This window comes from Pinus tabuliformis, chromosome 6 (assembly GCF_031772625.1).
Source record: "Pinus tabuliformis cultivar Carrire ecotype Pingquan chromosome 6, CPIR1, whole genome shotgun sequence".
Classification (NCBI taxonomy): Eukaryota; Viridiplantae; Streptophyta; class Pinopsida; order Pinales; family Pinaceae; genus Pinus; species Pinus tabuliformis.
Genome location: NC_142292.1, coordinates 1,328,496,161 through 1,328,523,609, shown reverse-complemented (window position 1 = coordinate 1,328,523,609; position 27,449 = coordinate 1,328,496,161). Strand labels below are relative to the sequence as shown.

Sequence of the window (27,449 nt, the reverse complement as noted above, 5' to 3'; positions counted from 1 at the left end):
AAAGTCCTTCGGAAAAATATTGATACAGTCAAGGTCAGTTTTACCTTCACAATTGCTTGTAAGAATGTCTTATTTCATATTCTTGAACTTGGAAATGCACTCCTCAACATTAGAAAAAATCATCATTTTGAGGTTAGAGAGCTCCCTATCAAGTCCATTGATTTAAGTGGTTTTCGTTGTGCCAAAGAGGGTGAGGAAAGCATCCCAAACCTACGTTGCACTTTTGTTTTTTATGTGATGTCTAAGACTGATTTCCACATACAAAGTGATCAATCTAGGAGCTTACTCCTCCTTCAAGCAGATGAAATCACAGTTGTAATTAGTTGCATCTAAAAATGGTTTCTCCAAATACATCCATAAAACTTTATTGCAAAGTAAAGATACCACTTGAACAACCCATGCATGATAGTTATCCCCATTAAGGTGGGGAAATACCATTTCCATCCATAGATGTCATAATACAAATATATATTAGTGAAAACTTATACTTGAATTAAAGGGAAAACAAGTTCATTACCCTTAGAAAGGATGAAAATCACAAGAAACTTCCTTAAAAGTCCATAAAACCCCCAAAAAATTAGCAAATAGAGGTGCATTGGTGAAGATCAAGGTGAAAAACCCTAAAAATTTATTATTATCCATAAATAGGGCATTCAAAAATCATATTTTATACCTGTGACAAACTTGAAACCTTTAATTTTAGATCTAAAAAATTAAGAAGTTCTATATAAAGGAAGAAAATCCACATAAGCTATGGTACCATGTTACAAAACATGCGGTAGAGAATCTATAGTGAATTCTATAACAAAACTTAATCCAATAAACAAGTTGAGAATAACAACACACAAAAAGCTTCAAGAGAGCACAACACGAGTAAAGGTAATAGGAATTTGGTGTAGGTGCCCTTAAGTAAAAGATTAACTAAAACACTTGAATGTGATGACAAGGGAAACAATGTATGTATGCTAGTCCAGTAGGGTTAAGGTGGTACCCTTGAGGAGGAAGTAAGCCAAACTCGCTTTTAATCACATGAGAATATATAAAGTATCACAACGGTGCAACTACTCACAACTCAACACATTCCTAAAAAGTGGGCTGGAACATGGCTAAAATCAGATTAAAAAAAAAAAACAAAAGAAAAAAAAAGGAAAAAATCAGCAAAAATGTCTCCACAACTTGAACCAAAGTCTTCTTTCCCATTCTCCCATAAGTTATTCAACATAACCAAAGTCCTCCTTCCAATTCTCCCATAATTTATTCAACATAACCAAAGTCGTCCTTCCAATTCTCCCATAAGTTATTCAACATAGTACCCAAGAAGAAAATTCCCATCTTCCAACCATGCCTCTAACAAATGAGAATATATATCCTTTGATAACTTTCCTTTCAACCAATTCATCATTTATCTAAAGCCTAGAATATTCCACATCATTAATTGTCATATTTTTGTTATATGATATCCTCTCTCAAAACATGCATTTATTCTTCATTTGAGGGTTAGACCATGTCAACAATGACACATGTCATTATCTCTAATGTAAAGAGCTATTGTAATGCTCCCATTTTATCCTTTAATTAAATTGTAATTAATTATGTTTATTATTGTTTATTCCAGTGCTCCTTTGCCATTGCCATGCTAGGACATACAAAAATATTGTACATATTTTATTTTCAGTTAATGAAAAAGCCAAACAATTGTAAGGCATGAACACCTATAGGGACCTTGATACACAAAGTGGGGCAGTGAGGGGGATGAGAGGTTTCGTCGTATTTATAAAGTCTCAAACCACCTCTACTAAAATAATTTTGGTAATATTTGAATTTCAAGAATTCTACTCATCCTTCCTTATTTATTTGTCCTAACCAATAATTGAATATGGAAACCTAATTGATAGGAGTTGTCGCCTCTCAAATTATAAGAGCATGCATTGATAGTTGAGAGAGTCCTCTCAATAGCAAGTGCCCTTGGTTTCATTGTATTTATTGCGTCTCAAACCAACTTTGCTAAAACCGTTTTAGTAATATTTGAATTTCAATAATTCCACTCATCCTTCCCTATTTATTTGTCTCAGCCAATAATTGAATATGAAAACCTAATTGGTGGCAGTGATCACCTCTCAAATTATAAGAGCATGGGTTGGTAACGTAATTAGTAGGAGTTGTCACATCTTATATTATAAGAGCATGGGTTGGTAACGTAATTGGTAGGAGTTGTCACCTCTCAAATTATAAGAGCATGGGTTGGTAACGTAATTGGTAGGAGTTGTCACCTCTCAAATTATAAGAGCATAGGTTGGTAACATAATTGGTGGGAGTTGTCACCTCTCAAATTATAGAGCATGGGTTGGTAGTTGAGAGAGTCCTCTCAATAGCAAGTGCAAGGTATGATCAAGTATGTTTTTGAAAAAAAGAGAAAATCATGAAAAATGTGGAAGACTTTATTTTAGAAAAGGAGGAAAAATCATGGGAAAAAGGGAGCCTAGCATTTTCATGTAGTTGTAACATAAAAGAGCATTAAGGCAAGGTAGGAAAAGAGGAAAAATCATGTGGGGAAAAAGGGAGGTGATCAGTGGGTGGAGCTTAGTACTTTCATGTAGTTGGAACATAAAAGAGCACTCACGCAAGGTAGAGTGATTAGCAAGGTAGAATGATGGTTAGTGAGATACATGGTCTCAAGCAATGTTTCAAAATAATATTGAGTGCAACAAGAACGAAAATAATATTGAGTGTAACAAGAACGAGAAAATATAAAAATTTAGGTCATAATGAAGTCATATTTTGACCATCATTACTTTTTAAGTGATCAAATATTTAGAGCTTGACCATCATTACTTTTTAAGTGATCAAATATTTAGAGCACTATGTAATGGGCTTTTGATCCGTCAAATGTTTTGGATGGTTACTCCATCCATCATCAGGGACCAAAATACCAAAGTGATGAGACCAAAGAACTTTGTAAGTAAACTAGTATTGAAGAGCCTTTTCATAGCAGAAAGAAAAAAACTAGTATCCATGGGGAGAAAGGTCAAAGTTAAATTTAATTATTTGAAAATAATAATTTTCAAATAATTAAAATTTTGACCAAATCCATTGAGAATTAAATAACTTAATACATAAAATAAGAATTTGATGAAAAATAATGATTAAAATTATTAAATAATTAATTTAAAAATGAAAAATAAGAATTGAAGTATGAATTAATTGAAAAGAATAATTAATAATAATAAAAAGTGTGGTTAGCTGAAAATTAAAAATTAATAATTCAATAATTTAAAATAAGAATTAAAAATAAGATAAAATTTAATCAAATTAAAATCTATTGATAAATTAAATAACTTATTACACGAAATAAGAATTTGATGAAAAATAAAGATTAAAATTATTAAATAATTAATTTAAAAATGAAAAATAAGAATTAAAGTATGAATTAGTTAAAATAAAAATTAATGGAAAAGAATACTTGATAATAGTCAAAAAGTGGAGTTAGCTGATAATTAAAAATTAAAAATTAAATAATTTAAAATAAGAATTAAGAATAAGATAAAATTTAACCAAATTAAAATAAGAACTGATTAAAAATTAAAATTAAAATAAAAATTAACGTTCAGGGTAAAGAGATTATAAATAAGAATTATTAGTAAAATAATGAGAATTAAAAAAATAGTGAGAAAATTAAATTGAGATGAGAATTAAATTAATTAACAAATTAATAATTAAATAATAAAAATAAGAAATTGTTACGTTGATAAATTTCAATGGAAAATACCTTATTGAATATATATATATATATATAGACAATAGGAATCGACGCAACGTTCAACCAGGGCCATTGAAACTAGTGATAATTGAATAAATTAATAGAAAGATGGAGTAAAGTTGAAAATTTCTTGTTACATGCTAAACAAAATCACCGGTAGGTGAAGGACTTGGGAAACAAAATCACCGGTAGTCTAAGGACTTGGGAAACAAAATCATTGATAAGCTAAGAAAACTACTCGACAAATAAATCAGTGATAGTCTAAGAAAATTAGACTACAAATAATCTTAGCGAGAATATCACAAAGAAAATGCATGGGCGTCATAGCTTCGCAGACTTGGCCATGGGCAGTTATAGTAGTGAAACTACACGACATTGGCAGCATTAAAGGCGACCCTACATATGCAGCACAGCTGAATCTTGCTTGATAGAGAGAAAAAGCAAAGGAAAAAATATTGTGTTCTCCACAAAGTGCTCAGCACCTCGGTACATCTTCGTTTAACAGCTTAGCTTACATTAAGTTAGCAACACCTGACGATATCCACAAGATATCCGATAATAATCAGATCTAAGAGATATGGAGGCCTTTACTGTACAATAGGAATTAGTAATTTCTAAATTATTATGAAAACAGTGCATACCAAAAATGACCTTAACATGTGCCGCTGCAGAGAAAAAAATCGTTAGTAAGAAAGGCTTCCCATATCAAATAATATAACAATGGTGGTCCTTTTACAAACATTTCTCCAAAATTCAACGTAGTGCGATCAACCCTTTTTAACTGGTCTGAATTGAGGCTGGCATTAAATGATCAAAAATGGACTGCGCCCAGTACTTTTTATCTTGCATAAGAATGGTCAGTAGAAAGGCTTCCCATATCAAATAATATAACAATGTGGTCCCTTTACAAACATTTCTCCAAAATTCAACCTAGTGCGATCAACCCTTTTAATTGGTCTGAATTGAGGCTCGCATTGAATGATCAAAAATGGACTGCGCCCAGTGCCTTTTATCTTGCATATAGCACCGAGTAATTGTGTCTTCAGGCTGCCTCAAGTTGGGAATATGGAAGCCATAATATACCTTCAGAAAATAAAGTACCTTGACTCTTGAAAGTTTAAAATATCCGACAATATGATGGCTGCTAGGCTTGCTTCTTTTCTCGCCTGCGAAACAATTCACGTAGCATATGTCGATAAAAGCAGGTACCTCGATGGTATTTGAGCTTCTTTTTCCACTTTGAAAACCAGAGACCCTTCTTTAGAACTGATTCTGCACGCCATGCATGATCAGAACATAAACCAGCTTCTTTATCTTCCTTACACAAATTATGAGATTTATGTTTCTCATTCGAGACAGCCTTGTAGATCCTCCTTACTCTCTCCGCTAGACCATTCTCTTCTTTTTCCATACCATGATCAGTCTGCTGCTGAGTGCAGGTACCCGTATGGGATATGCCCTTCTTTTTTTCCTTGGGATCTGCCACACTATTCTTCTCTACTCCCATACCAGGAACAGAATGTTGATCAATGACGGTAACTTGCATGTTATCATGAAGTAGACCATTGTCTTGCAAGTTTTTGCTAGGCATTGTACTCATGGGAAGAACCTGACTGTAGAAATGCCAGTTCTGGCTTTCTCTGGTGATTGCTGGTTGTCCAAACGGGTGATCCTTCACATACTCCTGTACATTTGAAGCAGTCAAAAGTCCTTCCAAATATTTTTGTAAAGGCCCCCCTACATAAAAATGAAATTCGATAAATAAAAAATTCGAAGTGAAATCATAGGAGATCTTTCATATTTAGGTTATTAGATGTATTTGGATTATTAATAATAATAAATTCTACCCCAAAACATGAAACAGATCTTGTCATCAGACATTTCAGTTTAAACCTTCGTCAACACAAATACTAACCTAAAATATCATCCTGCTTATTGACGGCTTTATATGGATCGGGAAACACTGCAGTATGTGGCTGTTAAAAGCATCAAACCAGAAAAATGGAACAATCCCCCTGTTAGGGTATTAACTTTTAAGCAATCACAACAGCAAAAGATTATCACAATGTTAGCAGTGTGCACGTCAATAGCATATTCAAGAGTTTAATTTGAGCTTACAGGATTGCGCAAAGCTTTGTAAGGGCTATCATCAATCAATAAGGTATTAAACGGTCCATACTGTCCTTCTTCCCATGGAAGATCTGGCTTCACTTTATTCCACAATTTGGATAATTCTTTTAGAAAGAAAGGCTTCCTTCTATTTTCTGGAAGCCTCAACCCTGTATTTGTGCAATCAATTTGATACTGCAATAACCAGTGGAGCAAAATCAGCAAATGCGAAAAAATTTCATAGAAAAAAACTCATGTTGACCATTAACAACTAGCATTCACATAATGAATACAAAAATCTGGAGCATGGGCAACTAACATTTACATATCAAATTTAAAATCTGGAGCATTGAACTAGCAAAATTTAATATGAAAAAACAACCAAACAAGAACTTGCCCTGGAACATGAAACATGCAGATTTCAAAGAACAAATTTGATTACAATAACAATGATGCTAAAGGTTTGAATGCAAGTGTAATGTTGAAAGTTCAGGTACAGGTTGAACTTGTGACATTTTTCTAGTAATAGGCTATAATACTTTACTTTTTCTTATGAGGGAAAGGTGGTGTAGTGCTACTAACAATAGCCACCTGTGTAATTGAAGTTTCCTATTCATCCGTAAAGCTTTGGCTAACTGCTTCTTGTGCCAAATCTCTCCAACTTGTAGGGTGTGTATGGAATCTAGCTATCCACAGATATACGTGCATCCCTATTTTGGAAATCTCTGGAACAAACCGTTTCAGGTACCATGCAAACTTAAAAAGTACCATGGCATAACTTCAGAGGGATCAGAAGAACTCCAGAACATTTTGACTTACAAGCTTAAGTCTAGTATAGAGAAGATTGAATCATGGTGGTGTCAGGTGATAATCTAGAGGTTCAGTAACAAGGATGATATTTCAAGTCCAAAAATCTCTTTACAAGGCCATCCTATCAGAGACGGAGAGGCTATTGGTCATGGACGTGCCTTAGACATTTGTCATTGAGACCTCTTAACCTTTCGGGGTTGCGGAGGGAATGCATTAGTGTGTAAATTCACAATTAAGAAGGTTACGGAAAGCATATTTAGTCTCAGTGTTGCGGCACAAATTCAATTATTAAATCTCAAAAAAAAATGCTTGCAGTGAACTAATGAAAGATTTATAAAATGTACTTAAATTCTTAAACATTTGAAACAGTAAAAGACACTTCAGCCCTTAAACTTTATTAAACTCAAAAAATTTTATAGGCTATGCAAATTACAATTAAATTCTTAACCATGTGAAACATTAAAAACGCTTTAGCCCTTGAAATTCATTGCATTCATAAATTTATATAGGCTATATTACAATCTGTGAAGTCAAAAGAAGCTTCAATTCATATATATATATATATATATATATATAGTCTCCTTGGCATTTATATTGTTTGAGCTTGAAAGCAGGGGTTGAAGAAATGAATTATCTAAACTATATCTCATTTTTTAGGTTATATTATGTTGGAGCAAGAATGTTGAAGATGCTGCTTTTAATTTTTCTTGGCATTTCCTTGGATATATGGCAATTTAAAAGCTATTCCTATTTTTTTAGGAGTCCACTAGGGTTAGGACCCACTTAAAATATGAACCATTTTGAAAATGTTGCGAGTAAAGGTCTTTTGGCTTGTGCCTTAGCCAGTGAAGTCTTGGATTTGTCTTTCTCCTTTTAATTTTTCTTGGCATTTCCTTGGATATATGGCAATTTAAAAGCTATTCCTATTTTTTTAGGAGTCCACTAGGGTTAGGACCCACTTAAAATATGAACCATTTTGAAAATGTTGCGAGTAAAGGTCTTTTGGCTTGTGCCTTAGCCAGTGAAGTCTTGGATTTGTCTTTCTCCCAGTATGAGTGCGAGCTCATGAGATAGACTACAGTTAGGATGAGTTTATTTCTAGTTTACTAGAATGATTATCAAGATAGCATGCATAGAGTTGGAGCTTCAGTTAAGTGGAGTCTTCATCAATTTGACTACAGAACGAGGTGGCAATTACAAATTTAGTTAGAATGAGATAGTCTTCACTCTTGATTGAAAGGAAAATGAGTTAACACTCCAAGTGTTGTTTGGATAGAGAAAGGGTATCACTCGCAGTTAACTTGCTTCTCAGAACTTGAGTTTCTAAATTGAACTAGGTCACTGGCATGCTCGAAATGGGTCTATAAAGAGGAGGATAAAGGCACAGGAATTCACAAGTTTGTTCATGAGTTTGTGACATCTTCTTTGATTGTGGAGTTCTAAATTGACCTAGGTCACTGGCATGCTCGAAATGGGTCTATAAAGAGGAGGATAAAGGCACAGGAATTCACAAGTTTGTTCATGAGTTTGTGACATCTTCTTTGATTGTGGAGTGCGTAGAATTGTGAGCTTGTGTTCTACGAAATAGGAGATCACAAGGGTGCAAGGATTTAGGAGATTGTGTGCATGCAGATTTGGGGAAGCTTGTGTCCTAAGAAATAAGAGACCAAAAGTGCACAAGAGAATAGGAGGATGTGCGCTACAAAATAGGAGACAGGCTTGCACTAGGAAATAGGAGGATTTACACAAGGATTTAGGAGGCTTCTAGTGTGTAAAGATCAAGGAGCAAGGATAAGGAATTGAAAGGGAAGTTTAGGGTATTTAGCAAGGAGAAAGTTGCGAGCTAGAGAGCCAAGAGCAAGCAATGATCAAGGTGGGCTGAGATCAAATGTATCAACTGAGATTAGTGAGAAGAAGCAGAATGCTTTCTCAAAGACAGATTGCTTTGTAATAGATCCAATTGCTCGAGAACAGTGAATAAAATACCACAACAAAGAAAACAGGTTTTCCCTTTTGGGTTTCTTAGGTAACAAGGGTGTCAATTTGTGTGATGTGTTTTTATCTCTGGTGTTTTATTTTGCTGCTTATAAATTGTTAAGAAACTTTGTATCTTGGTGAAAGTAAATTTGGTTTCAGTTTCAGTGGCTTAGTTTTCAGTTATTCATCTAAGTAGTTGTAGAGTTTCATGGAAATTTAACATGGTATCAGAGCAGATATCAAAATAAAGCCCAACACCAAATTGATCAGTTAGTGAACAACATAGATCAAGCAAAAAGCTTGTGCTAGAGTTTGAAGAGCAGCGTTTTGGATATCAGTATTGCGTTCCTAGGACTAAGGTCAGATTACAGTTTAGAGGAAGCCTCGAACTTCTGTTCATGGAAGCAGCTGATCTCAATGGTGTTGGAAGATAATGGGGTGCTAGAATTTGCAGCAAATCAAATAAAGCCACCTCAAGATGCCCAACAGTGGATCCAACATAACAAGAATGACACCAAGATGAAGAGGGTCATTCTTGAGGGGGTCAGAGACCATATTATCCCTCATCTCCATGGGAAGAAGTCAACAAATGAGATGTAGAAAGCCATCTTAGATTTGTATCATGGTTCCAATGATGTCAGAAAGCTTGTCTTGAAGGAGAAGCTAAGAAGTATCTAGATGAGCAAAGGAGAGCCCATCATCATGTATCTTTCAGAGTTCACTCAGGTTCGAGATGAGCTATTGAAGTGGGCGTGACTGTAGCAAACAATGACCTTGTGAGTCTTGCACTTCTAGGACTTCACAAGTCTTGGGAGAATTTCCAAGCAGTTAGTGGCAGAGAGAATATTCCTAGCTGGGAAAGGTTATGGAGTGACTGCATCCAAGAAGAGATCCAGAGAGGGATAAGAGCTAGAAGATCAACTCAAACAAAGGACGAGGAGGACTTTGCCCTTGCAGGCGAAGGTAACAAATCCAAGGGTAAGAAGAGCTAAGGAGAAATTGAGTCCAGTTAGAAGAGAAGAAGAAGGATTTGAGCAAGATCAAGTGCTCCCATTGCCATGAGTTTGGGCACTATGCTACTAAGTGTCCTAATTAGAAAAAGGAGTCCAATAAGGATCATGTGGCTACATTAGCTCAGGTAGATGCATTTTCTTCTCACTTCAAGAAAGATTTCTTAGTAATAGCTTGCATGGCAAGTTCACCAAGCAACAGTGTGTGAAAATTCGGAAACCCAAATCCTATTGCAGCAATTGGAAATAATTTTCTTAATTGTTAAATTAATTTTTAACAATTTATTTACTGTTTGCTACGGCAAATACCACTGAATCAATCACACTACAACCTACACAAATAAAACTGCGGAAGAAATACTAACACACACACATAAAAGATAGTTATTTTTGGACCAATGTCGCCAAAAAAACCCAATTTGAGAAAATCGGTGCAGCAGCTAAGGGTTTTATTATTATGTAGCAATGAAATAATATGAGTACAACTGAATGCCCAAACTGGCAATCCTACAAAGAAAAACTAGCAAAAATCTGGAGAGGAATTTTCCTCACCCCACAAGAAATTTCTTGACACCACTTCACTTCATAATTTCGGCCTTCTAAGGCACTGCGTCAGCCTCTGCGCTGCTCTGCATAGTTGGCTGGACAACTTGCCTTCTGCTGGATTCTAATAAATTCGTTCTGCCTTCTGTTGACCAAAAAGATGCTTCTCCGGCACTCTGGCACTCCTTCCCGGCCTCTGGAACTAAAAACATCAATCTTCCTCAACAAATCGAATTTTCATCTAGAGGCTACTACGTAGCTTTGCATTAGCCTCTCTATGGATCACTTGCTTCTTTGCAAATGCACTCAACGGATCTGGAATCCTTTCTCCGGCTTCACTGTCCCTGCCCCTCACTCACTGCTTCAATCTCACTGGCTCTCTCTACGGCAACTATTTGTTGCTACTCAGGAAATCAATCTGCTCAAGTGATTTCTCCAAGCACCATCAACTTCTTCTTATAATCCTCTATTGAGATTCAACGACCAAGATTAGATATTAATCGATGGCGATTAACTTGAAGCCGATCCGTGTGAGTTTGTAGAACATTCATGTTGAAATTTGGTACCGGAGGACAGATGGTTCCCTAAGGCTTTGATCTTTGGCCTAGGGAAAAGTGTCCAAAAGAATTTAATTTTTCTCCTAAAGTGACTTTATAATTTTTATAAAGTCAAATCTAATTTAAAAGTGACTTTAAGTTATAAAGTTACTAAAGTCTAATTTTAAAGTGACTTTAATAAAGTCAATGTAAAATTAGAAATGAAAAGTGACTTTGGAAATAAATGACTAAGTGGGTCTTTATTAAAATGGGGTGAATTAAAAAATAGAGAGTGAGATTTAAATGAGCATTTAATCTCAACCCTAGATCTCAATCTATTTCAGCCATTGGATTTAGGGATCACCCAAAAGTCACTTAGGGTTAGATTAAAGGAGGAAAGGGTCTTTCATTCTTTCATGAACAGATTGGGAGAAGGAGTGAGAGAGCAAGGGAGATTTCTAGACAAGGAGGAGAACGAGACAGCAACTTGGCACACATTCCAAGGCAACATTCCAGCAAGTCCATACAGTTGAATTAGCATACAGTGAAAGGCAAATTTTTGGGCACGATTTTCAAAGAGGTTGTACAACAGTTTGCACAAAAATCGAGGGGCAGAAATCTGAGTTTGCTGGCACGATTTTCAAAGAAGCAGTACAGCAAATTTTCAAGGAGGTCGTACAACAGTTTTCGGCACAAAAATCGAGGAAATCGTACAACAAAATTTATGACAGCTTGCGCGATTTTCTAGGTAGGCCATACAGCAAAATTTAAGGCTGAAAATTGGCACATAAATCGAGGAGGACGTACAACATTTATTGTTGTTCAGATTTTGCTGTTTGCAAGTTTTTCCAGTTGGCTGTGAGGCACAGAAAACGAGATAAGTTGTAAAAGTTTACTTGCTGATTTTCGCTGAATATTTTTCAATGTAAAAAAACATTTTTTAGAAATAAGAAGGAGCTCTCGAACTGGTTTCCCCCAAGAGTTGAAGGGGGTTTTTCCAAGGTCACCTTGACCAAAAATCACCGTGTTTAAATGCGTTAAATGGCTGTTTATATGTGCTAATTTTTTATATTTCTGCATTTTCCAGCATTCTGTAAAATTTCCAGAATTTGTGTTTTCAACAAAATTTATTTTTCAGTTGTTGAATGTATGGCTATGTGAAATGACATTTAACTATTTTGGAGAAATAAGGTGAAACTGAAAACCGGGGTGGGAAATGAAATTTTTTTTACATGGTATCAGAGCTTGAGTGCTGAAGTGCAGTTTGGGACAGCAAGGAGGAAAATTACAGCCTGCTGATTTTTTACTCAGAAAATTCCAGCAAGCTGATTTTTCACAAACAACAGTTTTATCTTTACTACAACAATGCTATTTTTCAGTTTTTAGGACAGCAGGATGTCATTGGGATTGAGGGTGGAGAATAGGTTGGATGGGCATAGCAATTACAACGTTTGGAAGGAAAGAATGCAAAGTATCTTTGAGGAGGCAGAAGTCTGGGACATCATGGTGCATACCACACAGAACCCTGTTGTTGTGCGTACTGATGCTACTCAATTCGCTGAGTATAATAAAAAGAACAACAAGGGTAAGAGACTGATTCTAGACGGAGTCAAAGACTATTGCATTCCTCGTGTGAGAGGAAAGAGAAATGCCCATGAGATGTGGACAACATTGTCCAATCTCTACCAGAGTACCAATGAGAACCGGAAAATGATCCTGAAGGAGAAGCTGAAGACCATTAAGATGGGCAATGATAGTGCAGCTGGATATCTCACAAAGATTACTAATGTGAGAGATGAGTTGGCAGCAGTTGGAGAGGACATTTCACCCACTGAGTTGGTGCAATTTGCAGTGAATGGCCTCCCCCGGATGAACTTTGCTGATGGGGTTTGTGCACGTGAGACCCTTCCCACATGGAGAGGTTTTGGGATGATTGCATTTAGACAAAGATCAGGAAAGGTCAGCTTGGGGCAGCCAAGCCAGTTGAGCAGGATGAGGATGTAGCACTGTCGACAGGAGGCAAGAAAGGCAAAGGGAAGAAGCAGGATTCCACAAGCAATGGTGGGGGCAAAGGCAAAGGTAAAGGTAAACAGGGTAACGCACAGAAGGACTATTTCAAGGTGAAGTGTTGGAATTGTCAAAAGATGGGACACTATGCAGTTGTGAGTCCGGAGAAGAAGAAGAAGAAGGGGAAGAACCAGAGCGTGGCAGCTTCAACAGAGGTTGAGGACTTTGCAGTTCGTTTTGATCGGGAGTTTGGGTTCATTGCGTATGAGTCCTCTAGTGCAGGATCACCTGCCACACAGGTTTAGAGAGAGCATGTTTTTCCCTCGATTAGTGGAGCATCTTCGGGTATCTGGTATGTGGACAGTGGGGCTTCATGTCACATGACAGGAGTCCGTGAGTACTTCTCAGAGCTTTCAGAGAGTGGCACTGATATAGAGGTAGTACTCGGTGATGACAGAGTTGTTAAAGCAGTCGGGGTGGGGACACGGACATTTCAAAAGGAGTCCAAACCTCCCTTGAAGGTGTCAGATGTTCTTTATGTGCCAGGGATGAGGAAGAACCTCATATCCGTCTCAGCTTTGGAGGACAAAGGATATGAGGTACTGTTCAGCGGAGGACAGGTGTTGATGTATCCCAGGGGCACTCCAGTTGATTCAGCTAGAGTGATAGGTGTACACCATGCAAAGGTGTACAAGTTTGCATTCCAGTCCCTTTTGGCATTGAGCAGTAGCACCGACAACAAAGCTAACAGTTCTGAGCTGTCTGAGATTTGGCACCGCAGGATGGGACATATGTATCATGGAGCCTTGAGGACCTTGCGGGAGATCACTACAGGTGTGCCAGATTTCAGTACTGATCACTTTGATACTTGCAGAGGATGTGAGATGGGCAAGTTTGCCAAATCCTCTTTTCCCAGCAGTGACAGCAGAGCGACTGGGATACTTGATTTGATCCATTCCGATGTAAGCGGTCGGATGTCTCATGTTTCCTTGAGTGGATATGAGTACTATGTTTTATTCATTGATGATCACTCCAAGAGGACCTGGATTTATTTCTTGAAGACCAAGAGTGAGGTCTTCAAGCGGTTTCAGGAGTTTAGAGCTCTTGTGGAGACACAGACAGGTCGAAAGATCAAGTCCCTGAGGTCAGACAATGGGGGAGAGTACACCCTTGGAGAGTTTGTTGACTATTGTGCGGAGGCAGGCATTAGGAGGGAGTTCACTGTTCCTTACAACCCCCAGCAGAACGGGGTTGTGGAGAGGAAGAACAGATCCATCGTAGGGGCTGCCAAAGCCATGTTACATGATCAGGGGTTGCCATTGTTCTTGTGGGCAGAGACCTGCAACACAGTTGTTTATTTGCAGAACAGGAGTCCGCATCGTGCCTTGGGGCACATGACTCCGGAGGAGGCTTTTCTGGGAAGAAGCCTGATATTGGTCATCTTCGTATCTTTGGATGCATTACATACTCCTACATACCCAAGGAGAAGAGGACCAAACTAGAGCCCACCGCAGAGAAAGGTATCTTTGTGGGCTACAGTGAGACCTCAAAGACCTTTCGGATTTACATTCCTGCACAGAGGAAAGTTGTTGTCAGGCGGGATGTGAAGTTCGAGGAGGACAGGGCCTTTAGGAGGTCACGGGAGTTAGAGTATCTGGATCATCCAGACCCTCAACAGCAGTTGAGTCAGTCGCAGGGATCCAGTGGGCAGGGATCAGGAGGATCCGGAGGTACATCTATGAGGATGTCAGGTCCGTCAGTGAGCATGGGCTCACCGAGCCAGAGGGGTGGTGCTCCGAGCAGCATGCATAGTAGTTCACTAGGGAGTCCACTGATGGACAGTTCACACGGTACCTCAGCGTCTACAGGTTCAGGTGCAGGCAGGAGGACAGCAGACAGACAGTCAGGAGTTCAGGCTCCTGATGATGATGAAGAGGAGGAGTTTCATTCTCCTATGAGAGAAGTACGCTCAAGGAAGAGGAAGCCCAAGTGGCTTCAGGACACCTTGAGAGATGCCACATCTGTTGCTAAGCCTAAGAGGCCGGTCAGAGAGAGTAGACCACCTGAGAGGTTTTGTAGCTATATGGCAATGGTTACCAGCATCCTTGACTCTGAGCCTTCTAGCTATGAGGAGGCAACTAGCCAGCAGGTCTAGAGAGAGGCCATGCAGGAGGAGTATTCTTCTATCATGAAGAATGATGTTTGGGAGGTGGTGCCGAGGCCTGAGGGCAAATCCGTGGTTACTTCCAGATGGCTTTACAAGGTAAAGCATGCTGCAGATGGCAGCATTGAGAAATTCAAAGCGAGGTTTGTGGCTAGAGGGTTCTCCCAGGTAGAGGGAGTTGATTATGAGGAGACCTTCGCTCCCGTGGCTCGATATACTTCGATCCGCTCCATTATATCGATAGCAGCAGAGATGGGTTGGAAGATCCACCAGATGGATGTGAAGACTACATTTCTCAATGGCTTCATACAGGATGAGGTGTACATTGAGCAGCCACAGGGCTTTGAGGTGCATGGGAAGGAGTCCCATGCGTGCAAACTAAAGAAGGCCCTTTATGGCCTGAAGCAAGCTCCTAAAGCTTGGTACTCCAGGATAGATACATACTTGCAGGGGATGGGTTTCACAAAGAGTGAGGTAAATCCGAACCTTTACTATATTGTGATAGGTGAGGAGCCTCTCATTCTGGTGCTGTATGTAGATGACTTGGTCATTACAAGTGCAGAGAGACTCATAGAGCACTGCAAGAGAGATCTTGCGGCGGAGTTTGCGATGAAGGACAACGGCTTAATGCATTACTTTTTGGGTTTGGAGGTGTGGCAGGAGGAGGGGCATTTCTTCCTGGGGCAGGGGAAGTATATTGTGGACATCCTTGGCAGATTCCACATGGAGGATTGTAAACCCATGTCGACACCGATGATTACTAACTAGAAGAAGCTTCATGCTTCAGATTTCGAGTTGGTGGATCCCATATTGTACAGGCAGTTGATTGGTTCCTTGATGTATTTGGTCAACACTAGACTAGATATTTGTTTTGCAGTCAACACGAGTTAGTTTCTGTGTGAGCCTAGGAAGGTTCACTGGGTGGCTGCAAAACACATTTTGCGGTACTTGCAGGGGACAATGGATTATGGTCTGGACTACAAGGAGGGGGATGGAGTGAGATTGGCAGGTTATGCTGATTCTGATTGGGCAGGTTGTGCTTCTGATAGGAAGAGCACTTCAGGGTGCTGTTTTGGGTTGGGTTCAGCAGTAGTGTCATGGTTCAGCCGGAAGCAACAGTCAGTAGCATTGATTTAAGCGGAAGCAGAGTATATGGCAACCAGTCTAGCTAGTTGTGAGGCCATCTAGCTTCACAAGATGTTGTTTGGCTTATTTGGTCAACCGTTGAGACCTTCAGTGATTTACTGTGATAATCAGAGTTGCATTAAACTCACACAGAATCCAATGTTTCATGACAGGTCAAAGCATATCGGGATCAAATATCATTTCATCAGAGACTGTGTTCAGAAGGGCGCTGTGAAGCTTGAGTATATTCCCACTGATGAGCAGGTTGCAGATATTCTTACCAAAGCCTTACCACGAGGCAAGCATGACTACTTCAGAGACAAGATGGGTGTGGTGAGGAACACCTTCCTCGGTAAGAGGGAGTGTTGAAATTTGGTACCGGAAGACAGGTGGTTCCCTAAGGCTTTAATCTTTGGCCTAGGAAAAAGTGTCCAAAAGAATTTAATTTTTCTCTTAAAGTGACTTTATAATTTTTATAAAGTCAAATCTAATTTAAAAGTGACTTTAAGTGATAAAGTTACTAAAGTCTAATTTTGAAGTGACTTTAATAAAGTCAATGTAAAATTAGAAAGGAAAAGTGACTTTGGAAATAAATGACTAAGTGGGTCTTTATTAAAGTCGGGTGAATTAAAAAATAGAAAGTGAGATTTAAATGAGCATTTAATCTCAGCCCTAGATCTCAATCTATTTCAGCCATTGGATTTAGGGATCACCCAAAAATCACTTAGGGTTAGATTAAAGGAGGAAACGGAGGAAAAGGTCATTCATTCTTTCATGAGCAGATTGAGAGAAGGAGAGCAAGAGAACAAGGGAGATTTCAGGACAGGGAGGAGAAAGAGGCAGCAGCTTGGCACACATTCCAAGGCAGCATTCCAGCAAGTCCGTACAGCTGAGTTAGCATACAATGAAAGGCAGATTTTTGGGCACGATTTTCAAGGAGGTTGTACAGCAGTTTGCACAGAAATCGAGGACCAGAAATCTGAGTTTGCTGGCACGATTTTCAAGGAGGTCGTACAACAGATTTTCAAGGAGGTCGTACATCAATTTTCGGCACAGAAATCGAGGAAATCATACAGCAAAATTTCTGGCAGCTTGCACGATTTTCTAGGCAAGCCGTACAACAGAATTTAAGGCTGAAAATTGGCACATAAATCGAGGAGGACATACAACATTTATGGTTGTTTGCAAGTTTTCCCAGTTAGCTGTGAGGCATGGAAAACGAGATAAGTTGTAAAAGTTTACTTGCTGATTTTTGCTAAATATTTCTCACTGTAAAAAAGCATTTTTCAGAAATAAGGAGAAGCTCTCGAACTAGTTTTCCCCAAGAGTTGTAGGGGGTTTTTCCAGGGTCACCTTGACCAAAAATCACTGTGTTTAAATGTGTTGAATGGTTGTTTATATGTGCTGATTTTTATATTTCTGCATTTTCCAGCATTCTGTAAAATTTCCAGAATTTGTGTTTTCAGCAAAATTTATTTTTCAGTTGTTGAATGTATGGCTATGGGAAAGGGTATTTAACTATTTTGGAGAAATGAGGTGAAACTGAAAACCGGGGTGGGAAATAAGAATTTTTACAATTCACACCTTAATTAATTCTGATTAATTAGTCATATTCCTTAAGTTTAAACTTAGGAAATATTTGAAAACTAATTAATAATCTAATTAAATCATTTCTAGGAGGAATTTCAAGAAACGATTTCTGGGTTTTGGAGATCTCATGCATTCTAGTCTCTCCACAAAATTTCAAGGCTATAAAACATCTGATGCTACAAAAACTAACACAATGTATGGCACATAGATTCAGGAGCATCTTCCATATGACTGGGAACAGGGACAATTTCAGCCAACTGAAGGAGAAGGACATGCAGTTTCACATTGAGCTAGGAGATGATGGCAAGTACACAACTAGGGGAGTTGGTACTGTCAATATTAAAAGGGAGTGAGGTAGCTCTCTCCATCTCATAGATGTCCTCTATGTCCCAGGCCTGAAGAAGAAACTTGTTTCAGTGGCTACCCTAGAGGACAAGGTGTTAATTTTAGTTAACAATGGTATGTTCTATACTTAGCACAATTTAATTCAATGTTCCTTAGTAGCCCAATAACAGTTTCCAATTTCCAATAGCAATCACAATAATCAAATTGAAATTAAAGGAAAATAGAACATGAAACAAAGTGTATAAGATAACCCAAGACAAGAAGACACCAGATTTGGGGGATGCTAGGGAAAAACCCCAATGTGGAGAAAACCCTTTGATCAATTCTTCTTATTATTAAATAAAAAATTCAACAAAGAGAGAGAGTACAAAAGTCAAATTCACTTGCCCAATACAAAGTCAAAACATCCCTGTAAATTTCTGCAGTCAAACTTCAACCCTAACAAGAAAGTCAACAATAGTCAAAACAACGCAATTCTTCCTTGAAGTAGCTCGGTCTTCCTTGGTCAAACTCGGCTTGATCAAGGGGTCACTTTCAACCCAAAACAGCTCGATCAAACTCGTTCAAAGGAGAGAAGACTGATGTAATTTTCTGCAGTCAAACAACAATCAATCAACCCAAAAATCCTCAATTTTTGTGCCCAACAATGTGGCCTGGAAAAATCGAAGTCAAACTCAATCAAAAATGCCTTAGTCAACACTGGTCAAACCTGTCCCTAAAGTCTGAAAATCGGCCTGTAATTTCTGCCCAATAAATACGTCCTCCTAGTCGCACATGTTAGAGAGAGAGGTTGTCCAAGCTATACGAACCAATCTGATGAAGAGAGAGATGAATGTGTGAGTGATGAATGTGCAAAATGAGGTATGAGGTCTCTTGTATTTATACAATTCATTGTGGGTGAAGAGACACATGCATCCATCGATAGTGTTATGTTCCCTATCCACGTTTCCCAACCCATTGGCCAGATGAGAGGTACTTCCCATGAGTCCCGGACTACATGGGTAGGATGTATGCTGGGGCATCAGCAAGAGAAGGTGAACCACTCTTCCTGCTCATATGTCATAGGAGAAGGTGAACCACTCATCCTATGCATATGTCAATCTTAGGGGAAGGTGAACCACTCATCCTACACCCATGTGTCTAGTAGGGGAAGGTGAACCACTCACCTTACACACGTCACCATGGAGTATCATAGGGGAAGGTGAACCACTCCCCCTGTACACAGCACACCACATAAGAGAAGGTGAACCACTCACCCTATGGTCACCCATAGCTCCAAGAAGTACCCCAAGCTCCCAAGAGTCCCAGAGCTTAGTGTCCAACTCAAGCGACACCCTCATGGGGGGGGTCTTTCCACAACTCCAAGTCTCTCCCAAAAGGCTAAGAATTTGACCTTCCCCAAAGGCTTCGCGAGGATATTTGCCACCTGCTCATCAGTCCTAATGTGTTGGAGCCTTATTGCTCCCCGTTGCACCATATCCCAGATAAAATGGTATTTGATATCAACGTGCTTGGAGCGGTCGTGGAACACGACATTCTTTAAAAGGTGAATCCCACTCCACTTGTCACAAAATATCACGGTGGTTACCAACACGTGCTCAAATAGCTCACTAAAGAGCTTCCTCAACCAAACAACTTCACAACAGGCCATACTAGCTGCAATGTATTCGGCCTCGACGGTGCTTAGTGCAACCGATTTTTGCTTCCTGCTCATCCAAGAAATTGAAGCAGACCCCAATGAGAAGCAACATCCAGACGTGCTCTTACGATCCACTACACTGCCAACCCAGTCAGCATCTATATACCCATGCAACCTCAAATTCCCAGTAATGTATGTCAGTCCATAATAGATTGTGCCCCGGAGATATCTCAAGAGATTCTTAGCAGCAATCCAATGTATGTGATGAGGCTTGACCATAAATTGACTCAATGTGTTCACAACGAAGCATATGTCAGGATGGGAGTTTACCAAGAACATCAGGGCCCCCACAAGTTGTCTACATTCGGAAGGGTTTGCCAATTCAGACCCAGCAACACTTCCACATAGCTTCTTGAAGTTAAGTTCCATCGGATTAGACACGGACTTGCAATCCACCATCCCACATCTCTCAAGCAACTTCACAATGTATTTTCCTTAAGATAGGAAAATCTCACCTGGCTTTTGTCAGACCTCCAAGCCTGGGAAGTAATGCATCAATCCTAGGTCCTTCATCTCGAACTCGAAAGCCGACTCCCTCTTGCATTGATAATAGAGAGGGTTTGCACCCGTCAGAAAGAGATCATCCACATAAAAGACTAGAATGAGAGGCCTGTCATTTCAATTTTGAAATATAGGTTAGGGCCAACATCGCTCCTTGTAAATCCCAACTTCATAAGATAGCTATCAATCCTCTCATACCAAGCCCTGGGGGATTGCTTCAACCCATAAAGGGCTTCCTTCAACCTGCATACGTGTGTCCTTCGATCCTGTACTTCAAACCCCTTCGATTGTTCTACGTAGACTTCCTCCTTAAGTGAGCCATGCAAGGAAGCAACCTTAACATCCATTTGGTGTAGGCTTGTTAAATTTGGACAACTAGGTCCAAACTCCATGTTCTGATGCTCAGATTAAGAGGCTAATATTTTTGTTGGATTCCTCTTTCTGAGAGGTGTAAAATCCATATAAAAATAGTCTTAATCCGATGAGCAGAACTTATATTTTGAATTTATTATTCTTAATAAATTATATGTGCAAGGTCAGCCAGTTTTGTAATGTAGGCTCACATGCCCAACAGATGTGTCACACACCCTCATTGATGGATATATATACAGGAAAAGTTGGAGAGAATTTGAGAACCACACAATTCACATCTTCCTCTCTCATCCTAAAAAGTACAAGCTACTTGGAGGGTTGTTGTGACACATGCTGGGCTGGCTGACCAAAGGAGACTTTGCTGGTTGAAGCATCCTGTTGACCGCCGAAACGAACACATACATTTTTCTTGTTTCTGATTTGTCTTCTGTAAGATCTGCTTATATGTTCTATCTGCATTTTGCTTATCTACTTGAATGATTGCTGTGAGAAAAGTGAAATTGCTCTTAGCATAGAACATCTACAAAACTTTACATGGTATCAGAGCTGAGGTGAAGACAAACTCTATCTATAGCAATCATCGGGTCTTTAGATCTCAAAGGAGAAATGGCACAGTTCTAATGTGCCTAATCTATGCGGTGGTCGCATAGAGTTCCTGTTCGAGATTCGGTGGGACAGTGAGAGATGATTTTATGGTTGCGCAGGTCGGACGAGTGCTCAGGTTCATTCGGAGGGCAGCGCAGAAGAAAATACCTTACAGGTTGTCTCTATTAATAAACAGAATTCGGCAGTGGCTATGGGTGTGTGGCCGCGTGGATTAAATGGATAATTAACGCAGGGGTTTTGCGCATACTATAAGATTGCTGACTTCTGGAAAACAACGGAGTAAGAATCTTACGCGGTTGGGTCGAGAATCTGTCACGTGGATAGTACAGAACCACGCAGGAATCCACATATGCAGTAGATTGTCAGGCTTCTGACTAAGGGCTGTGGTAATGCACCGGGCGTTAATAATCTGACGCGTGGGCAGTGGAAGAAATATACGCGGGACTGTAATATATATGCCAGTTTATATGTTACGTCGGGACGGTTGAAGTAGACGGTGAAGGAGAAGCGGGTCTGCTGAGACGACGCGTAAGATATACACAGGTTTATATATATAAGCAAAGACGCGGTTGGATCAAATAGGAAGGTTGCGCAAGACTGTTAAGCTGTACACGCTGGTTTATATGCGGGCACACTGGTGTGAACAGCGAAGGAGTTGCGCCAACAACACGTGGACACGTGGGTAAATGTCAGCAACGACCGTGGGCTTGTTGATAAACGGACGCGTGGACCTGTATTTGACATATGCACAGGTTTATATACGCTGATACGTCTGGAGTAACAGTGGAGAAACCTGTGCGGAGCTGCTGAGACAAACAAGCCAGCTGTCGGGTTTTGGTCGAAGTATTTATGCAATTGGCTATACAACTGAGATATAAAAGGCTTACGTGGTTGGTGGGACTATCTCTCAGGTGTACAATTGTGTATGCGGACAGAATATGAAGAAGGGCCGAGACGAGTCTATTCAAACTTTCTTTATGAAGTTGACCGAAACCAGGAATAATCTGCTAGCTATTGGGGAGACGCAGTAAGAGGGAGCCATGGAAGCTGCAGTGATACATTGCCCTAATCTGCTCCTGAAGAGCCGCACGTAATGTTGTTCATGATTCACGGTGGATACGTTGGGCACTCATAGATATAAATATATACGCTAACGCTGAATACGCTAGACCATTTGGAACAGCTGACGGTTAGGATTATGTTGAACGCAATATAAATATCTACTTCACGCTAGACCGTCACATATATATGAAACCGCAGCACATACTTGAAGCCACAGTCAATGCACGTAAACACAGTCTATATATGAAACCGCAGCACATATCTGAAGCCGCAGTCAATGCACGTAAACACAGGTTATATATATACACGCAGAGGTCCTGTACACATCGCAGAGGCTATATATATATACACGTAGAGGATGCCAAAGACTCCAATATATACTCAAATGTCTCTTATGTATATTCGCTGAAGCCGCAGAGGTTTTTCGCTTTGGTATATGGTCTCGCATTCGTCTCTATAATGTGGTATGGCATTCGCATGATATCCATGGTTATAATGGCATATGATCACAATACTGTGATGGTATATGATATTGCTCTGGTGTGAAAACTGATACAAAGATGTATGGCATCAACGTTATATGACAGGGTCTCAATATGTATGATCTTGCTTAATATGTATGTGGTCTTGATATGTATGGTCTTTATATATACGCTGGACTGTACATACAATGGGCAGTAATCGCTGGACAACAGACGCTACAGTACATAAGTTATATATATATGCTGGACACATATATATAACGCAGTCTTGGGCAGTAACATAATATATTGTGGATGGGTTGTGCAACGAATACATGGAGCATGGGTAACAGCATGATGGTCAGCATTATGAGATCATGTGCATGGGTAGCACACTGATACATTAGCAGGGGCAGTAGCGTGATGATAATGCACCTTAGTTTGAACAGCATTATGATGGATAAGATCATGGACATGGGTAGCATGATAATCATGAAGTGCAACATGATGCAGTATGCAGTGGTGTAGCTTGAGAACCTGATGTAGGATGATTATAGGTGAAGGAGTCACCTTGGAGGATCAGTTGAAGCAGAATGTCTTCAACTGATCTCATCATTATACAAAATGATCTATGTTAGATCTAGACAAGTTAAAGTGTTGACTTCTGTTGTAAATGTACTCTCCCTCTCTTTCTCTGCTGAACTTTGAAGATAAAGGAAGATTTGATCATTCAAAACCGATGCCCTCATTCCGCTTTGGACTCCAGAACTCCCGAAGAAGTTTTCTCTGGTAAGAAACCTGATGTCTCACATTTTAGAATTTTTGGATGTCCTGTCTATTTTCATGTGCCGAAAGAAAAGAGAAGTAAGCTGGATGCTACTGGGAAGAAAGGAATGTTTGAGGGCTACAGTGAGACTTCTAAGGCATATAGAGTCTATGTACCTGGTCAAAGGGAAATAGAGATAAGCCATGATGTCACTTTTGACGAAGATGCTTCCCTGAAGAAAGTAGTAGATCTTCCTAGATCTGAAGAAAACCTTGAAGAAAGACCTGGAAATCTGGAAGAACCCCAGGATGAGACTATGCCTGATGTTGAAGGGCCAATGGACCTTATTGATCCTTCCCCTTCTCTAGGAAAGAGGCCATCATGGCTCAGGGACACCCTCGAAGATGCTGAGGGTCATGCTGCCCCAAGGGGAACATTCCGAGAAAGCAAGAAGCCGTGTAGATACCAAGAGTATCTTGCTGCCATGAGTACTATTATACAATCTGAACCTGGATCTTTTGAGGAAGCCATCAAGCATCAAGTCTGGAAGGATGCTATGCATGAAGAATATGAGGCTATTATGAAGAATGATGTCTGGGATGTGGTCCCGAGACCGAAGGACAAATCTGTTGTCACCGCTAAATGGCTCTACAAGATTAAACATGGATCTGATGGGAGTGCTGAAAAGTTTAAGGCAAGATTTGTTGCCCGTGGCTTCTCTCAAAAGGAAGGAATTGACTATGACGATATATTTGCACCTGTGGCTCGATATACCACCATCCGATCCATCATAGCCCTTGCTGCTACACAAGGATGGAGTCTTCATCAGATGGATGTCAAGACCGCTTTTCTGCATGGTGCAATAAAGGAAGAGGTGTATGTAGAACAACCTCTGGGATTTGAAGCTCAAGATCGAGACACTTATGTCTGTAGGTTGAAGAAAGCTCTCTATGGGTTAAAGCAAGCACCCAGAGCTTGGTATGAGAGGATGCATAGTTACTTGATGAAGTTGGGCTTCACTCGAAGCAATGCTGATCCAAACCTTTACTTTAAGGTTGTGGAAGGAAAGCCTCTCATTCTAGTGCTGTATGTGGACAACCTCTTCCTGACAGGTAATGACCCTCTCATTCATCAATGTAAGAGGGAGCTTGCTGCTGAGTTCGAGATGAAAGACCTAGGACTGATGCACTATTTCCTAGGCCTGGAGGTCTGGCAGAGACCTGGAGAGATTTTCCTTTCTCAAGGAAAGTATATTGTGAAGCTTCTGGAAAGATTTGGGATGGTGGACTGTAAGTCCGTGTCGACACCAATGGAACTCAACTTTAAGAAGTTGAGTGGCAGCGCTGCAGAGCCTATCTTGGCCAATCCTACTGAGTATCGTCAACTCATAGGAGCTTTGATGTTCTTAGTGAACACCCGTCCGGACATATGTTTTGCAGTGAATACTTTGAGTCAACAGATGGTTGAGCCTCATCATTTTCACTGGGTTGGTACCAAGAATCTTTTGAGATATCTTGGGGGCACGATAAACCATGGGCTGAGATACACTGCCGGGAGTGTGATACTCCGGGGATATTCTGATGCCGATTGGGCTGGCAGTGTGGTGGATCGTAAGAGCACATCTGGATGCTGTTTCAATCTTGGTTCTGCTTCGATCTCATGGATGAGCAGGAAGCAGAAGTCGGTGGCTTTGAGCACCGCGGAGGCCGAATACATTGCTGCTAGTATGGCCTGTTGTGAAGCAGTTTGGTTGAGGAAGCTCTTTAGTGAGCTGTTCCAACATGTGCTAGATACCACTGTAATACTCTGTGATAATCAGAGTGGGATTCGTATGACTGAGAATCCTGTGTTCCACGACCGATCCAAGCATATTGATATTAGGTACCACTTTATCCGGGATATGGTACAGCGAGGCGCCGTAAGGCTCGATCATATAGGAACTGATGAGCAGGTCGCGGATACTCTCACTAAGCCCCTGGGGAAGGTCAAGTTCCTAACCTTCCGTGAGAGTCTTGATGTCGTGGAAAGACCCTATGATGTGGGTCCTGTTGGACGATGAGCTCTGGGAGCTCTGGGGGGCTTTGGGGATAGCTTCTCGGAGCTATAAGCACTCATAATGCTTCTGCCCCACCCTTGTGATTATTGAGTTGGTTCACCACTCATTTAATCTGTGCCCCGTATGCATCCTACCCATTGAGTTCAGGCTCATGGGAAGTACCTCTCATTTGGCCAATGAGGTGTGGAAAAGCTAGAGACTATTAGCAAAGACTGATGGACGCATCAGAGATTGCCGTACTCTCTATCTAGGATGGCATGGTCCAACCACTTGATCTGGGATCAAGATTTGTGAGGTCTGGGACCTTTGGACTGATTATGTCAGTCGGGGAATGATGTCTTTGTGACTGACCCACTTCTGTTCTGAAATAAAGAAGCCAGCAAAGCAAGTTTCGGCGGGATGACTCACGATGTTAATTGCACTAATAGATGGAGTTCTCCCTAGTTGAGAGGGAGTGTTAAATTTGGACAACTAGGTCCAAACTCCATGTTCTGATGCTCAGATTAAGAGGCTAATATTTTTGTTGGATTCCTCTTTCTGAGAGGTGTAAAATCCATATAAAAATAGTCTTAATCCGATGAGCAGAACTTATATTTTGAATTTATTATTCTTAATAAATTATATGTGCAAGGTCAGCCAGTTTTGTAATGTAGGCTCACATGCCCAACAGATGTGTCACACACCCTCATTGATGGATATATATACAGGAAAAGTTGGAGAGAATTTGAGAACCACACAATTCAATCTTCCTCTCTCATCCTAAAAAGTACAAGCTACTTGGAGGGTTGTTGTGACACATGCTGGGCTGGCTGACCAAAGGAGACTTTGCTGGTTGAAGCATCCTGTTAACCGCCGAAACGAACACATACATTTTTCTTGTTTCTGATTTGTCTTCTGTAAGATCTGCTTATATGTTCTATCTGCATTTTGCTTATCTACGTGAATGATTGCTGTGAGAAAAGTGAAATTGCTCTTAGCATAGAACATCTACAAAACTTTACAAGGCTCCATCCTTGAGAGGCAGTAAGAGCTATAATCGAATGGATAGTGGTATATCGAACAATTGGTGCAAATATCTCATCATAGTCCAACCCTTCCTTTTGAGAGAAGCCTCGAGCAACGAACCTGGCCTTGTATTTTTCAACACTCCATCAGCTCCATGTTTGATTTTGTAAAGCCAATTAGATGTGACCACATAATTGTCCTTGGGTCTAGGAACCACATCCCAAACATCATTCTTCATGATGGATTCGTACTCCTCATTCATCGCATCGTTACATACTTGGTGTTTCATGGCTTCTTCAAACGTACAAGGCTCAGATTGAACAATAGTACTCATAGCAACAAGGTACCCTTGATGCCTGATGGGCTTCTTACTTTCACAAAATGTCCCTCTTGGAACAATATGCTTTTCAACATCTTCAAGAGTGTCTGAGCCACAATGATCTTTTCCTTGAGGTAGAGGGATCACTAGGAGGTGGATCAATGGTATCCATCGAACCTTCAACATCGAGCATAGGGTCATCGGATGGAGGTTCTTCCTGCTTTCCTGTAGCATCATCATTTTCTTTTCCTGGAATGGGGAGATCTCTGGCTTTCCCAAGAGCAGTGTCTTCATTGAATGTGACATCATGGCTTACTTCCACATCTCGTTGACCAAGCACATAGATTCTATATGCCTTTGAGTTTTCATTGTAGCCCACAAAAGTTCCTTTCTTCTCCATTCTCCCAACTTGTTTCTCTTCTCTTTAGGCACATGAAAATACATGGGACAACCACATATTCTAAAATTAGAAACATCAGGTTTCTTACCAGTGAAAACTTCTTCTAGTGTCTTGAAATTCAATGCTTGATGTGAACACCTATTTTGAACATATGCGACAGTATTTTCAGCTTCTCCCTATAAGAATTTCGGTAGAGCTAGATCATGAAGCATGGCACGGGTGGCTTCCA

At 40.0% G+C, this 27,449-nt stretch overlaps 1 protein-coding gene across 5 annotated transcripts in view; it reads right to left on the bottom strand.

Moving 5' to 3' along the window:
* Positions 1 to 4,651: 4,651 nt before the first annotated feature.
* The window catches only part of LOC149263504 (putative FCP1 homology domain-containing protein C1271.03c), a 37,205-nt gene continuing 14,407 nt past the window's right edge, over positions 4,652 to 27,449 (bottom strand). For 4 of the 5 annotated variants that reach the window (XM_089426365.1, XM_089426357.1, XM_089426362.1 and 1 more), the window contains 3 exons: positions 5,876 to 6,061; positions 5,673 to 5,733; positions 4,652 to 5,494 (listed from right to left, as the gene is read on the bottom strand). In XM_089426365.1, the coding sequence (XP_089282491.1) occupies positions 4,902 to 5,494; positions 5,673 to 5,733; positions 5,876 to 6,061 (840 nt within the window). In that variant the 3' untranslated portion in view covers positions 4,652 to 4,901. The remainder of the gene's footprint in view (positions 5,495 to 5,672; positions 5,734 to 5,875; positions 6,062 to 27,449) is intronic. The other variant, XM_089426368.1, reaches the window with a different exon arrangement.